General features: G+C 37.9%; 1 protein-coding gene and 1 long non-coding RNA gene across 23 annotated transcripts in view; one reads left to right on the forward strand and one right to left on the reverse strand.

Annotated features, from left to right (window-relative positions):
• ADAMTS9 (ADAM metallopeptidase with thrombospondin type 1 motif 9) overlaps positions 1 to 16,804 on the forward strand; it is a 190,898-nt gene that overhangs the window by 128,491 nt on the left and 45,603 nt on the right. For all 5 annotated transcript variants that reach the window (XM_074198810.1, XM_074198811.1, XM_074198812.1 and 2 more), the window contains 2 exons: positions 8,766 to 8,933; positions 16,577 to 16,747. In XM_074198810.1, coding sequence (XP_074054911.1) covers positions 8,766 to 8,933; positions 16,577 to 16,747 — 339 coding nt within the window. The remainder of the gene's footprint in view (positions 1 to 8,765; positions 8,934 to 16,576; positions 16,748 to 16,804) is intronic.
• The window catches only part of LOC141496339 (uncharacterized), a 33,814-nt gene that overhangs the window by 16,485 nt on the left and 525 nt on the right, over positions 1 to 16,804 (reverse strand). For 11 of the 18 annotated variants that reach the window (XR_012471024.1, XR_012471025.1, XR_012471012.1 and 8 more), the window contains one exon: positions 495 to 16,721. This is a non-coding gene — a long non-coding RNA (uncharacterized LOC141496339). The remainder of the gene's footprint in view (positions 1 to 494; positions 16,722 to 16,804) is intronic. The other 7 variants (XR_012471020.1, XR_012471027.1, XR_012471021.1 and 4 more) reach the window with 7 other exon arrangements.

Consider the following 16,804-nt stretch of genomic DNA (forward strand, 5'->3'; position numbering starts at 1 on the left):
ACCCCATATGGAGTTTTCTTGAAAAGATACTAGAATAGTTAGCCATTCCCTTCCCCAATTAGAAAATTTAAAAAATTAGGAAAACAGAGATTAAGTGACTTAGCCAGGGTCACACAGATCATATGTATGATCAATCTGAATCCAGATTGGAACTCGGGTCTTCTTAACTTCATTCCTAGTACTCTAACCACTAAACTACCTAGCTGCCTCCATCTATACACATATAGAAAACATACATACTAACATGTATATACATGCAGACAATATACATGTATGATGTATTTGTGTGTGTGTGGTCAGTATTTCAAGGTTTTAAAGCAATGGACAGTGCATGATAAGGATATTGTGAGAGATAATGGCATATTTGGGACCAACATATATGTGTATATATGAGTATACAGTGTATATGTCCATGGTCATAAACGCATATTAAATATGTGTGTGTGTGTGTATTTATGCAGAATTAGAGCACACTCTAAGGATTGGTTTCTTACCCATTGCTCTTGTCTTTATTCCTACTCATCTGGAGAGTCTGATAAGTATTACTTGTTTTTCCTCAGGCAAGTCCCTTAATTTCCCTCAGCCTCAGTTTCATCATCTGTTAAAAGAAAGAGGGAGTGTCCTAAATGGCCTCCAAGGAACCTTTTAGCTCTAGGTCTATGAGCCTATGATTGAGACTTATTCTTTGTTTCTCTTACCTAGAATAGTAATTTGCCCATTAGTTGGCACTCTAAAAAATTAGAAGAGCACTATGGAATGGATGGCTACCACCTTGGGGCTGATATAATCCAGAATTTGGCTGAATTTTCTGTTTTTCATCTCCCTAAGCCAATAGAATCAATTACCATTGGTCTTCTACCACTCCTGTCTTTAAAATGACCACCAGTTGTAGGTAAATGAAGCAGATACAGCATTGTCATTCTATTCTGGTTGTTTTCTGGTTAGCTAGAGGGGTCATTTGTGGCAGACCCCCAAGAAGAACAATTCATTACCTACATGATTTACTCAATGGTTCTCTGGTAGCCACAGGTTAAACTTTGCAAAAACATGTAAAAGGAGTAGTAGCTCAGTCTTGGGGGAAATTTGGTTTTCCTCTTTTATAACACGTTGTCTCCAGGGAAGCTAACAACATTGTAAAGAAAGAATTAGATTCAGAGCAATGATCACTGGGACTTGCCTGCCTTCATTTGGATTTGAGAGCTGGGAACTCATCCAGTCATGTGGTATAGTCAATGACTATAGTAAAAGGGACCCGAGTTCAAATTCTCCTTTGAACACTGACTTTGTGACTGTGGGCAAGGCACCTAGCTTCTTGTAGCCTCAAGTTCCTCATCTGTAAAATAAGGGAATTGTAATAGATGACTTCTGAAGGTCCTTTCCATTCTACATCTGTGATTCTATGATGCTTCCCTTATCTGCCCCCATGACTTATGGATGACACATAAGTCATTGTGGAGAAGTGATTGTGTCTCTCACATTTAACTATTGTTTTACTCTCTGCTGGGCTTCTCAACTCCACAAACCATGGTTTTTTGCCCTTACCTTCAGCCAGTTTTGTTCATATTGGATGACTTTGAGTTAGTTTGTCTGTTTCTGATCTGTGATTTCACCACAATGCTGATCTCTCAGCAAAGAAATCCCTTTTCTCTTGCAGCTCAGTAATTTAGAGAGTTGTTTGGGCCACTGAGAGGTTATGACTTACCCAGAATCACATATGGACTAGATCTTGGAAGCAGGATTTGAACTAGGTTTTTCTGATTTTAAGGCCAGATCCATAGCCATTATCCCACACTGCTTCTCTTTGTTAAAATATATGCCAAGTTGCAAAATATATACTTATTAACATATTATTTAATTAATAATTAAATGAATAATTAATATGCTATTTAATGCATAGGATCAATATATTGATATATTATATTTTAATTATATATATTATATATTTTAATTAAATTATATATTAATATATAAGGATGATAATATACAAATACTTTTAGTTACCAACTTCTCAAACTATCAAATGTCAATGTGCTCATCATTTAAAACATTTCTATAAAGCACAGCAAACTAACATCTGAACCCCAATAACTTTATTCTTTGGACTTACTGGATATTTCCATAGTCAGTGGAGGTGGTGAACTGTCCCTTTGATGTTCAGGAGGAAATAGTGTAATATGGTCTGGCTTCATGGCATCCCTGGTAATGGCAGATAGACTGCAGAAGTGAAACTATCCCCCTGGATATGAGACTCACAAGAGTCATTTTAGACTCTGGCCATTCAAAAATCACCATTTGAATACACTAATGAGGAGTTTCTGAGTGTTTTGCAAGAGTTTGATTTTGCATATCAGAAGGACGTTCCTTAGATGCATCTTTTCTAATTCTTAGGATCACACGCTTGGGGGAGGGGGGAGAGGAAGAGAGAGAAACAGAGGAAAGGGGGACAGGAAGAGAGAGAGGGAGAAATGGGAGCAGGAGGAGAGGGCTTGGAAGAGAGGAGAGAGAGAAGGAAAAAAAAGGGGGGAGGGAGAGAGTCCAGAGAAGGGGAAAGAGTTTCAGAATTGAAAGGGACCTTGGCAGCTGGCAAATCCATTGCCTCATACTTAGTTTTGAGTGATACAGATATATGGAAATCAGCATCTCTAGAAATCAGAGAGAGCCAGAGAAGACAGTTTAGCCTCAAGAATTTGGCAGGTTATATGAAACAGGGATTAAAAAGAATTAGAAAGTTCAGCTCTAAAAGGTAGAACTAGAAAGCAATGGAAACTCACAGGGAAAAACTGAGGTAGAATGGCTGGAAATACTCACAATTTAGAGCTGATCAGAAATGGAGCAAAATACCTTGGGAGGAAGTATCTTCTCCCTCCCTGGAGGTCTTCAAAGACCAACGGTTCACTTGTTGAGTTCCTTGTGAAAAAGATTCTGATTCTGGTTGAGGTTGTACTAAACAGCCTCAGGTCCCTTTTAACTGTGACAAAAATTCCTTCTTTTCAGGACTTCCTTCCTGGTGACTCAGTTTGTCACCCAACAAATAATGGGTGCAGGAGGATTCTAATTTCCCAAAATTTCCACCCAATTTCCTGTTACTGCCTAACCCACTCCACACCCCAGTTCCTTCCTGTTAAGCTATAGTCTAACCCCCCTTACCTATTTGACCTATTGTCCCACCATAATTCTGGCTTATCTTGTTCTTCCCATCTCCCAAATAACCTGTGTCATCTGGAGATATAGAGGAACTGAGCTTCAGAATGACTCAGTTTATCGAGACCCCCTCCTCCTTTTCTGCACGTAGCCAACTTGAGACTAAAGTTTACTCCTATTCCTAAGAGACAATAAGTCCTCACCAGCCTAAGTGAAGAGACTTGAAGAAATCAAAACTAACAGTAGAAGTACCAGCGGGAAACCCCTGGCCTGCAATTACCCCCTTCTGGAGCCCCCCTTGAAGTCCAAGGAAGCCTTTGGTGCTGAATAAGGTCATAAGAGACCCACCATTAACTTTTGTTTTCCGTAGCCCTGAGTTTAGTTGAAAAGGAGGCGTTTCTAACTCTTGAACCAAGGTTTGTGTAAAGTGTTAATACATCATCTGAGAAAGGCCTGACATTCCACCCAATCCTTTGAACTCCTTCCCATAAACAAAAGCATGAAAGACACACAGGCATGTGGGACTGACCTTGATGTTTCTGAAAGTGTACAGGCAAAGATTACATTGTTTGGAAACCAACCAGAAAGAAATGGGGAGAAGGGTGGGAGAGAGAGCAAGAAGAGAAAGGAAGGTAGCAGAGGAGGCAGAGAAAGAGAAAAGGAAGGAAGGAGAGAGAGAAGAAAGGGAGGGAGGGAGAGAAGGAAGAAGATGAATGGAATTGGCAGACTGGGGATGGCAAGAGAGACAGAGACAGAGAGAGACTGAGACAGAGAAAGAGGGAGAGACAGACAGAAACACACAGAGAGAGTGGGAGAGAGACAGAGAGAGAGTCAGAAATACAAAGAAAGAGAGAGACTGAGACAGAGAAAGAGGGAGAGACAGACAGAAACACACAGAGAGAGTCAGAAATACAGAGAGAGAGAGAGAGAGAGAGAGAGAGAGAGAGAGAGAGAGAGAGAGAGAGAGAGAGAGAGAGAGAGAAACAAGTTGAGCTTTTTTTCCAGATATGGAAAGCTTTCAGAATTCTTTGGCTAATGAAGAGACTATTTCAGCACTGGGTATGAAATGTTCCTCAGAGACAGCATTCCCTGATAAACTTCCATTAACACACTTGGCTGAATTTAGCTTTTTTTCCCCCTATGGCATGAATAGATGCAAAGGGAAGCGTCTTGGAAAGGATTTGAAAAAAGTCTAGAGAGGCTTTCCTAAAATTTTAGTATCTGGTCCTTGCATTTATTTGATCACTTAAAAAAAAACCCCTAAGAAAATAGGTCTATTAAAAAAAAAAAAAAACATGAAAAGTTTCCATAACAGCTGCCTCTCTTTCTTAGTACTTTAGAAATCAAGACTTAAAAGGAAAGTGTTTGCCATCAGATTAGGTATCTTGAAAATTTCCTAATCTTGTATAGGTCTTAACAAATTGAGCCAAATGGAAACATGAATGATCCTTAAGCATGCATTCCTTTTTCTCTGGCAACTTCTGTTTAAACTAAATGTACAGTTAAACAGAGAAATCAAGAAAGACAGAGAGATTTATCAAGAATTCTAAAATTCTTGATAGAATTACTATTCTGGATAGAAGCCTCTAAAATTCCTGATAGAGCCCCTAGTGGCTCTCTGTAAGCCAGATTTTAAAACTCTTAATAAATCAAATTGGGAAATCATTTAAATCTCATCTCCAGGTTTTTCCTTTTTTTTTTTGTATCCCTAGTACTTAACATAGTGGTTGGCACAGCGCATAAAATGCTTTTTAATTCATTCAATCATTTAGTGTTATTGTTACTGGAGTGCCTACGTTTGGTTATTGTCGATAATGACACTAATATTACTCATTTCCCCTGCAGTCAGAGGCCTGAGTAGGGTCCTTTACATTTCAATGATTCTTGAGACTGTCCTTAAATTGAGAATTATTCATAAATGGAGTGCCATCAAATGTCCAGATTGTAAAGATATGTGTTGGGTAGTTTGATCCCATTGACTTTTTATGAATGAATAGTTGGTAAATGAAACACATTCAGTTCCAACTGGGTGGTGGACGAAACACTTTAAGGGCATGTTTGCATTCTGCCTTGGAGTATGCTTCGCTCAGTCTGGAAAGTATGCTAAGCTCTAATCCAACTACCCTAAACTTTTTGGCTCTTTCTGGTTTCTGCTACCCATTTTCCTCCTCTTTGGTGATATCATCATGAGACCACAGATGATTAGATAATGAGACATTCAATTTTAGTAAGACAAAATGATTTTGATTAACAGGGTGATGAAATTGAACCATGTCTAAGCCATGACTGAGGATCTGATGGTTGGATCATTTAAATGCTGCAGACAATATTCTTTTTTTTTCATTCTCTTGCTGAAAAACTTGTAAAAATGAGCTAAACATACCCAACATCAATCTAGCTCTCTTGTGCCTATATTGAGGCACCCTTTATCTCATTCTTTGGTACACCATGAAGATCCCATTCCTTGCTTTATAGATAAAAAAAAATGCTGACTTCCTTTAGTGTTCTTTTTTTTTTCATTGAAGCTACAAGAATTTTGATTTCTCAGATTTTTTTGTCATAGTCTCAACAAATAAGCAACCTCTCCATAGGATCCGGGCAAGAAGACTGCTTTGGTATAGACGTGGAGTCCTTTCCTTCCTCTGCTTTGAAACCCAGGATTTCAGGCCTGGAGGAGGAGATCTCAGACTTTATCACATACAACCCCTACAATTTAAACATGAAAAACTGAAGCACACAGAAGTAGAAGAATTTGTTTGAGGTTAAGTCATTAGTTTGTGACTAAATTAGGACAGAGGAGCTAGATGACACCAGGACATACAGGAAAGGACCTGGAGTCAGAAAGTCTCATCTTCCTGAGTTCAAATCTGTATTCGACTAATTAAAAGTAGCATTTTTTTTGGTTTTCTAAGAATTGTTGTTAAATGTGTATTTGTGGGGTTCCTCCAACTTTCAACAAAGATTCATGGGTAGCTGTAGCTACTTTATCTATTTTACAAAAGACCATATAGCACAGTGGGCAGAGAAAGCTAATTCCTGTATCTTGGAGATTGTTCAAGGTCTGCTTCTGACACATAATTGTGGAATGGTCATGGCAAGTTAATTAACCTTTTAGTGCTCTAAAGAATTTTCTAAAACTATGAGATGTTGAAAGGGTATAAATTGGCAGTAATAAAAGGGGTTTCCTCTTTCACATGTTCCCTGTGTGAATGAAACCACAGATCCACTCCTATCTCTAATGTTGGATGTAACTTTGTTTCTGTAGAAAAATATATTTTATTATTATTATCATTATTGTTGTTTATATATCTATTATCATTATTATCTATTATAAGTTAGTTAAAGCACAGAAATTCTGAAGGCTTAGGGAATGGAGGGAAGGTAATGACCCTTAAAATCTGCTGAAAGACATTTTCCCATATTCCTCCTTCTTCTTACTCATTTCACTCCCAAAGGGAAGTGGAGAAGGGTTGATGATATTGAAAATAGCATGCAAAGAAAATCTGAACCAGTCGGCTTATGAGCAGGCTTTTAATGACTTCTGTAATCCTTAATGAGGAAATGGAAGTTGAGGCTCACAGTGCATTCATCTGGGGAAAGCACTTGAGTAATTCTACAGGAACCTGTCATCTGAAATTCTTGTCCTGACTCCACAAACCCTTTGATTCCTAAACCTTCCAAAGGAGCCTAAGCTGAAATCAAAGTCCCGTTGCTTAGGGTCAGTCGACATGTCAGACATGGTCACATTTGAAAGGGTTCAATGAACCTGCAGATTGAGGTGGAAGTGAGGGCCTCCCTGACCGAGTTTGGCACTGACTTACCTGCTCCTTGTGCCTCTGGATTCTAAGCGTCCTTTTCACCTCATTTCCTTTGGATTTCCAACTGCAGACTTTAGAGACTCAGAGCTTTTTTCCCTCTGGAAAATGACTAAGAAGATTCTTTTAGATGTTTAATTAGGAGGTAGCTAATGACATTTATAAAATGGATCTGTAGCTGACTTTTGAAACAGGCAGACATTCATTCATTCATTCATTCATTCATTCAACAAATATTTATTAAATGCCTACTATGTACTTGCCCAGCATGAGATACTGGAGTTACAAAGACAAAATCAAGACATCTGGAACAGTTCCTGCCCTCAAGACACTTACTTTTCTTCCTCTTCTAGTGGGAGGATTGTTTTTTGATGAAAAGCAAAGACAAAAATGAGCAGTCAGTAAGAGACATACGAATTTCAATTTAGTATTAGAAGGGACCTTGAAAGCCATTGAATCCAACCCTCTCATTGTATAGATGAGAGAAGGCATACCCAGGTTCACAGGACTATTAAGTGTCTGAGGCTGGATTTGAATCCAGGCCTTGCTCTATCCCCTACACTAAAGTGTAATTTTTTCATATTTAAAAATTTTCTTCTGATAAAAGAAATGCAACTTAAAAAGAAATAAACACTGTTCCTGTTTGGCCATGGATTCATTTCTCCCAGGCTCTCAATCTATGTTTTCTTTCATAATACTAACCATGGGTTAGGAGGCAGGTTGGAGCAGCAGATAGAGCATTGAGTTTGTAATCAGAAGGTCTCACTTCCAAACACATGCACCCTTGGGCAAGCTGATTAATCCCTTGGAGTCTCTGTTTCCACAGCTACAAAATGTAGCAACTATTTTGCAGTCATTGAGAGTCTCAAAGGAGAGGATTCCTGTAATGCACTTTACAAAAATACTAGAGAAAAGGCTGCTTAGCTTTTTCAGATGTCTCAGAGGCAAAGGATCCAATAAAAATGGTGGGGAAATGGGGCTTGGTGGCTCTGAAAAGACCTCATTCTTTGTTTCATTGGTTTTGTGAAACCCCATACTTCCACACAGTTGCCAAAGGGATCATACTAAACTCCAGGTCTGACCACGTATGGAACTTACCACATATGGAACTTACCTGCTCAAGAAGTTCCTATGGCTTGTTAGTGTTTCCGGATAAAACTACAAATTCCTCTATATCCTATTGAAAGCTCTTCACATTGGGGCTCCTTCCTGCATTTCCAGAATTATTTACTATATAAAAATTGCATGTGGGCACATGTATTAATATTGTGTATTTGTGTACATATGCACATGTGTGTGCTTGTATATGTGAATACACTGACATATATGTTTTGTAGATAGATACACATTGCTCATGACTCCCTTTTACACACTCTAGAATCCAGACAGAATGATCGTCTTACTGTTCCTATCATACAACATTCTTTTTCCTTCTCTTACCTGTACACGAGGATCTGTGCACCTTGCTTGGAATGCTCCGCCTCCTCACCTCCATCTCTTAGAAGTTGGGTTCTCCTGCTACCCTTTCCTCCCCATGTGAAGCCTTTCCTAATTCCCCATCCCAAATTGTGGACACCCCTTTGGAACCTGGAAATTACCTTATTTTTTTATCTATCTTATTCTTGCTTATATGTGTACATGTCATTTTTCCTTATAGACTATAAACTCTTTGAGGGCAGGATTGTCTCCCTTTTGTCTTTGTACCGTCAGCTTCTAGCACAGTGTGTGGCACAGTAGGTTTTTACTAAATGGTTGTTGAATGACTGATGAATTGATGAAAAAACCCACTGCCCTTGCTTTATATTCCAGTGCTCTGTCTCTTGTGGTCGGGGCCATAAACAACGAAATGTATACTGCATGACAAAAGATGGAAAACATTTAGAGAGTGATTACTGTAAGCATCTGGCTAAGCCTAACGGGCAAAGAAAGTGCAGAGGAGGAAGATGTCCCAAGTGGAAGGCTGGAGCCTGGAGCCAGGTGAGCGATGACTTCTCCCCTCCCATCTATGTAGCCTTCCTTGATTGAATCACTGGGACCAAAGAATGGAGGTGATGGTTCTTCCATGGTCTGTTGATGTTCTTCCCAAGTGGGGTGGAAGAGGGAGCAGGTCTTTCAGAAAATTCCTATTCATTGAGTCATAACCTAATTTAGAATGGGGAGCCATTTAGCTGGCCAGGAGCTGGCTTGAATTTTGAACCCCTTCAAGACAGAATTTGCTAAGAAAATGATCACTGCAAATAAGATGAAAGGGGGATTTTATCCTATTTAAGAGAGGAGACTTTTGGGGTAGCTAGGTGGCACAGTGGATAGGGTACCTGTCCTGGAGTCAGGAGTACCTGAGTTCAAATCCAGCCTCAGACACTAATAATTACCTAGCTGTGTGGCCTTGGGCAAGCCACTTAACCCCATTGCCTTGCAAAAACCTAAAAAATAAAAAGAGAAGAGACTTTTCCAAGTTTCTTAGATATTTCCATGTGTATGGGAGCAACTGGTAAGCCAATTTCAATCCTCTTTATCAATTTCTTAAAACAGACCCCCTGAAAGAATACTAGTCTTTATTTGGCATCATAACTTCCTTGATTTTCATTACTGTGTGTACTTAAAAGTAATGAAGCTCTCTGAAAACAATATAAGCTTTAAATGATCTTTCCCTCAATTGAAAAGATGTAATGGGTTTGTCTGTGCATCAGGAGATGAAAAATTAAATAGGTTGACCAGCAAAGGGCCCCAAGACATAGCCTCTGATAAAGACTCTTCTAGAGGTTCCACATTGTTAAACAGGACCTAAAATATATTGGGATATGACTACATTAACATGAGAATGATTTGGCATTATCAATTTCAAAATGAAAAAAGAAATGAACTCTAGGGGCTGAGTTGCTGACATTTTGCAAAAAAGAGCAAACCTCTGAGATTTTGTCAAACTGAAGCCATATCATATTTTTTCCCCTAACTCTATTGCTGAAAGCTCACATTTTCTCTCAGTCTTGCTCAGATCTTTTTTTTTCCCCTACCCATTTCAGGTTTTCTATCCATTTTCTAATCCTCTTAGATTTTCCATCTCTGCGACTAGGCCTCCCCCCACGTTTGCTCCACTCAAGAAAAATAAACACATGGGTTTGTTCACTGTCCATGCAAAGCCCCTTTAATCCTGCTTAAGCCTTTATCCTAATGAATGATCAATCTATTTTTCAAAAATCGAACATTCAAAGAATCAGCTGATCCCTCTCAGCCAGATTTGATTCTTACTCTGGTTCATGGCCCATCCTTCCTTAATTGTTTTATTTTTTTCTAACATTTATCTATGTGGTTGGTTTCTGGTCTCTGAACCTGGAGAACATTATTTAAGATCCCCCATTAATTAGTTTATACTATAAAGTTTCATGCCCCATCACTTTTCCTTATGATTTACAATTTGTACTCTTAGCTACATGTTTACTCTGAAAGGCTTTCAAAAATCATTACTATTATTATTATATTATAGAAAAGAGAGTAAAAGAATCTTTTACTCATTATTGGTAAGCACAGCTTTATTTCTAGACGCTCTGAAATTGTAGGGGTAAGCAGAAATCTCCCACGCATTTCTGATCATTAGGCTTACCACTGGGAAATGACAGTAGATAAAAGGATTACAAGGAATGTACTCCCCTGGAAAAGACCTTCACCTGTTAAGAAATAATGGCTTATGGAAATAATTTCTGGAGCTAACAAAGTAAACTCAGTCATATAACGGACTTTGGTCTGCTTTACAATGCGTTGATTTGATTTGTTGGAATGAATGATCAAAACACGCAGGTCAAGCTGCTGTGCAGTGGGAGTCCATTTGTATTCTTTGAGAAAGGACCTGGAATGAATTAGAATCCTGTCATATTAAGGGAAAGGTGGCCCGACCACTGGAGGAATATTGGCATGCTAATGAGCTGACCTGAAACTTGTAGAGACTCCCACACTTAGGAAACAAGAACAACAATTCCTCCTTAGCCTCAGCTATTCAGAATTATTGATTTTAATCTGCTTTTTTGAGGGCTCTTTTCATCTGAAGTGCATCTGCCATTTGATACTGAGTTGAATCATTAACATAATCTCTCTGTAGCAAAAAGTGAGAGTGATAATAAAGTTTGTAAAGATGCAAGTTAGCCTCTGCCTAACTTTAAAATCCACCAAAAACCAAAAACAAAACTATTGAGATGCAGTGTTTTAGAGACAGAAATGAGAAAAAATGATTTTAAAGCTTCCTTAAAGTTGTTTTGAATTGTTATACATTTTAAAATCTTAAGCTTGAAAAAAAAGAAATGAGCCATTTATAGGAAAAGAGCTTCACTGCAAACTCAGGATCCCCATCATCCCTAAAACCTCATCCTCATCCCCCTTTTTTTTAATCGAGGATTTTGAAAAACATTTCTCAGCCACCACCTCATCCAGCACAGTGATTTTGAACAGTTTATTGTTTTGGAAGTTGAATTATTAGAACATTTTATTCTTCATGGAAATTTGGCATACATTTTTATTACCTATATTATTCCAATGCAATTGTACTTTGACAGCAATTAGAAAGATAATTGTGATTATTAGCTTTTGGAGAATGTTTGGAAAAAAAATATCATTGGGGGGGTTCAGGGGAACAAGTTTCCTACCCCTGAGATTTTGTTGGTGTGAGGAAACTCTCCAATGATGGGGATCAGTGATTCTTCTCTGACTTATGGTCTTATAGTTTTGTCTGGGGAGCATGACTTCCCATAGCCACGCAGCCAGCATGGGTCTACTATCTATCAGGTACCTTGGAAGTCATGGTTAGACCCTTTTGGCAGTCTGGGATACTTGTGATCTCTTCTGAGAATAATGTATTTAAATGCATGAAATAAAATACATGGGATTGCAAAAGGAAGATAATTATAAGTGAAATATAGTGATCAAAATATTTTAAGTCCCCAGAACCCCAAAACTACACTATCTTGCCTCCCTTGAGGATTCAAAATAGAATATAGATCATTAGGTTTAGGAGGACTGCTAAGAAGAAAACAATTATTTATAAAATGTTGAGCCGGAAGTCATCAAATTAGAATATGGTCGTACAGACTTTTTGACACAAGCAACACTGACACATTGATTAAGATTTAAAATTCCTCTAACTGCTGTCCCCTTTCTGAGATAAGGGTCTCTGTCATTCATTTATCTTCCTTCTTATTGAAGCCAAGGAGGCCCCACTTCTGTGTTTGATCTTTGACAAGGAAATAAATATAGTGTCTGAGGTTCTCCTTTTAATTTTCTTTTATGTGAAAAGGGAGTATTCACCTTCCACTGTGTTGCAAGCAGTACTCTTGGCCACATTTTTAATGAGGCAGGGTTTAAGACTCATGGTTTCAAACCAAGAACCAAAATCTCATCCACTGAAGCCATGAGGTGGTTCAGCTGGTACCTGATAGCAAAGTCTTTGCATTAGTAGTTTCCTCATTCTCATTTAAAGAGGTACATACTATGTTGCATGCACCTTACTTGTATCAACACATATATAGAATGAAGGTTTGGAGGAAGACGGTTTGGTTTGTCAGATAATAGAGACAAATCTTCCTTCTGTCCCACACTTCCCCACAAACATAGTTTTGTAATTAGTTAATTGATGAAAACATTGCCTGGTTTACTTTAACTTTGCTTAAATTATGACAATTATCTTTTATCCTGACTTGACTCTTTTGATGTAAGAATAGGCAAGTACAGGAGTAAGCAAATAGGTTGGTACCATGAAAAGAAGGTTGTGTGGAATTCTGAAACTGAAGCCCTGGGTTCATATCTCCCTTCCAGAGCTTACTCAATGTATGACCTTAGACTGTATGTTCACCTCAGTTTCCTCAGATAGAAAATAATGGAACCCCTTCCAAATCCAAATCTACAATCCTATGACTAGATTGAGGTCCCATCCAGCTTCAAAAGACATTTCTAAACAGTCCTTTGAAATTTATTTTTACAAACATTTATTATTTATTTCTAGCACTGCTTCCCTCCAATTGAATGAGGAAAAAAGAAAATCTTGATAACAAATTTGCATAGCCTAGCAAAATTAATTTTCACGTTGCCATGTCTAAAAATCTCTCAACTTTCTACAATTATAGTCCATCTTAAGCCCTCCTTCCTTTCTGGAAGAAGGTGGATTGCATGTTTGTTCTTTAGTCCTCTGGAATGATGGTTGTTCGTATCCTTAATCAGAACTCTAATGGCTTCCATGTCAACATCATTCTCTTCTAAAAATGTCCATATCCTAATTTATAGATTCAGGAAACTGATGTTATCTCATTCAACCAGTTACAGATGAGGAAATTGAGGGCCCAATTATTTTTTGAATTTCTATGATTCGATTTCTCTAAGATTTTTTACAGAAAAATTTTTTCTGGTACTTTTCTACATATGATTAATGGATGTGGAGTCAAAAGAAGATTGCTGAATAGGGATCACAGATTTAGAGCTAGAAGTGACCTTAGAGGCCTTCGATTCCTCCTCAGACACCATTCAAATCTAAGTTCCCTCTCTGCCTTAAATCAAATGTATTACTTCCCTCTAAAGTCAGTGATTTAGGGATACCACTGTTGCTAGGTGGAAAATTTGGAGACATGCACTTAGTTCTCACAGTTCAGTAGTTATGAACTAACAACAAAACACTTTGCAAACTACATCATCAGTCATTTGTAATGTTAGGAGGCTGGCCCTTTGGTACTGCAGTCCATTTTCCCAATTTTAGAATTTTCCTCTACAAACTAGCTAAAAATTCATAAAAGACAACCCCCTATCTAGGCAGCAGGATCATGCTAAGTCTGGTTGGTTTTGATATATTTTTAATGTCCTTTCTTTAGAAAGGCTTTGGAATTAGCTACTGAGAACTCAGTGGGAACCCAAAATGGACCACCCATGCCATGGAAATGGTTGTAACAATACGTAGTGTAATACAGGGCACCCGACCTCACACACCCCAACTCTGAAACCATTATAGAGGTCAGACGCAATATTCAGCAAGTCCTTGCTGGGCATTTGTAATTATGTGAAATTGTCTACTAGTCATTACTTCTCCAAATGGCTTTTGGCATTTTTGAAATATAGCTGATTTTTTCCTTTAAAGATTCACTTTTATCTTTTGGACTTTTTTGATCTTTGGCTAATGTATGACCATGAAATTGATAAACAGAAATCTTCCTTGACTTCATTTGCTGAAGCCCCAAATTCCCATCATTTCATTTGTTTTTTGGTTCTGCCACTTGCTGCATTTTCAGCACATGAATTTGGACAAGAATACATGGTTCAGCTTATTATCTTCACTTTACAACCTTAAATGAATATTTTCTTAAGTTAGAAGCATAGACACTTCTAGAACATAGTTTAGCATTGGTAATATACAAGTTATAGACTCAAAAAGAGTTGTACCAGAAAATTGACCTTTAGCAGAAGAATAATAGCAGAAATCACTGACCAGAAGAGATGGGGCATGGTATAGTATCTGGAAGAGGTCACAAAATATTTGGTTGTACCTCTGACATATAAAACCCCTGTAACCATGGGAAAGTCACGGACTTTCCTAATGCTTCCAAGCATCTCTAACAATATGACCTTTGAAGGGAATTGCCATTGAATGGGCAGTGAGAGGAGTTTTTACTAAGGCCCTTTAAATAACTGATATCACAGGTATGGACTCCACTCTTTAGAAAGGAAACAAAAAGTAAAGAATTTGTATATTGTTTAAAAATTTGGAAAGCATTTAAAATTTATTATTTCCTTTGAACTCTTTTGTAAAAAAAGGTAATGCTAGAATATTATTAGCATGTATGCCCCTTACTCTTTAAAACTTATCACAATTTGTTTTTTTCCTTTTAGTTATAAAGACATTTTTAAGGCTTTGGTTTCAGCCTAAGAATAAATCTTGGGCTAAGATTCCAGCCACATGTTTGCCATTTTGCAGAAATCTACATAGAGTTTTGCTTGACATGGGTTATTACTCAGGCAATTCATTCTGGAACATGACTGCCTTTTTCATTGAAGATGCAATATTCCAGTTGAATGTTGGCCAAATGGTTTGTTTTTCGTTTTGCCCTCTACCTTCAATGGGATTTCTGACATTGGCAAAGTAGTTTCCCAACAGCATGGCCTGTTATACTTGTTATATGGACCTTAAACATCCTCTTTCCAGCAGATTCTTTGTTTTTGGTAATACAGACTTCATATCCCTTCATCCCCACCATCTCTGGGGAGTAAAATTGGCCTCAAAAGCCCAATTCTTTGTGTGCTCCAGATGTATTAACTCCTATTTCCATGGTTCAGCCTCAGGTAATGCTATCCAGGCTTATTCATAATCTTTGCCCGTTATCCAATTAGCTTTCCTATAAACCTTTAAAGGTTGACAGTCATATCAGTGTTCACGTGGGAAGCATTTGAATAAATTGGATGCATGGGCAGCCTTCTAAAGAAGGGCACTTTTACTGCTAAGTATCTGTAATGGAAAAAATGATTATTTGGAGGAATTCATTTGGCTCTGCTTTATGATGTTTTCTGATAGTGAATTCTCATTAGTCTTACCCAATGATGAATTTTCCTGCATGCTAATTGAAAGAGAATTTTCGTATTGTGTCAGCAGTTTAATTCCATTATTTAAGAAGTTCCATTCAGATGTATGTGGCCTTAATGCATGTTAAACATGTTTGTTAGTGGCAGCCCCATTAACAAAGGCGGAGATAGCCTATAGTTTGGCAAACATTTTTAATGGCCAAGGATGTCTGTCCTAATCAAATGATGTTTTTCCTTTCTTATTGTCTAAACTTTAATAAAAAGAAATCATTCTTATCCTGCTCACAAGCAAGATTATGGAACCTCACCATAAAGAAACCATAAAAAATTAATTTAGAGAAGAATTAATTACAGATTTAGTATGTTATATTGTGGAGTTGGGTCAATAAACTAGTTCCATATGATTTACATTATCTCTTCAAGGACTGAAAGCACTTAAGAAAATGTTTCTTTTTTCCTTCCCCCCTTGTTCTCTTAATATATATATATATATATCCATATTTGTAAATAGACACCCATTCAAGAAAGAAATCGGGTGGGAGAACATTTTGCAAGGCAGTAGATGGGGGAGATATCTTCTACTTACATTGCTATAAAGTATTCAGCGACTTCTTTTTCCATGGGTTGTTTTTTTTTTCAAAATCATGCTATGAAACTCTAGTCTTATAAAATATATTTTACTTCTCCAGTGCCCCGAATCCTCCGACATAAATCATTTTTGTTTTCCAATTGATGTGACATCTCCTATTTTCGTATTATGCCAATATTGTCCCCAATTTTTTTTTCTCTTTTCATTCAGAGTTACTTCTTAGTATTTCCAATGACAAAGTGATTGGGATTTCTTGCTTCAATGTTGACTTTGGAGGTTCCAGTGAAAACACACAAACACTAAATTATGTGTTTTTCTAGAACTAAGACATGACCTTTGATTACTTTCTTTGGAAATATCAGAAATAACTAAGATAGTTGTAGAAAGTTTTTCATTAGGAATGTTAGTCCCTTTTCCATCCTATCTCCCTTCTCCCCAACCCCCACCAAAAATATAAAGAGGCTCCTACTTACCGTACCTGTCTCCTCAGTGCTCTGCTTCCTGTGGCCAAGGAGTTCAACAGAGGAATGTGGACTGCCGAACTGGAGCCCACAAAACAAGGGAGAACGAATGCAACCTATACACCAGACCGGCATCAGAGCAGACCTGCCACTCCCCAGCGTGTCCACTGTATACTTGGAGGACAGAGGAATGGCAAAGTGTAAGTAGAAAAGCCTCGGCAGACAGCTGTCAGGCTTCCTTCCCTTCCTGATCCCCA

The sequence above is a fragment of the Macrotis lagotis genome, chromosome 8 (assembly GCF_037893015.1).
Source record: "Macrotis lagotis isolate mMagLag1 chromosome 8, bilby.v1.9.chrom.fasta, whole genome shotgun sequence".
NCBI classification, from domain to species: Eukaryota; Metazoa; Chordata; class Mammalia; order Peramelemorphia; family Peramelidae; genus Macrotis; species Macrotis lagotis.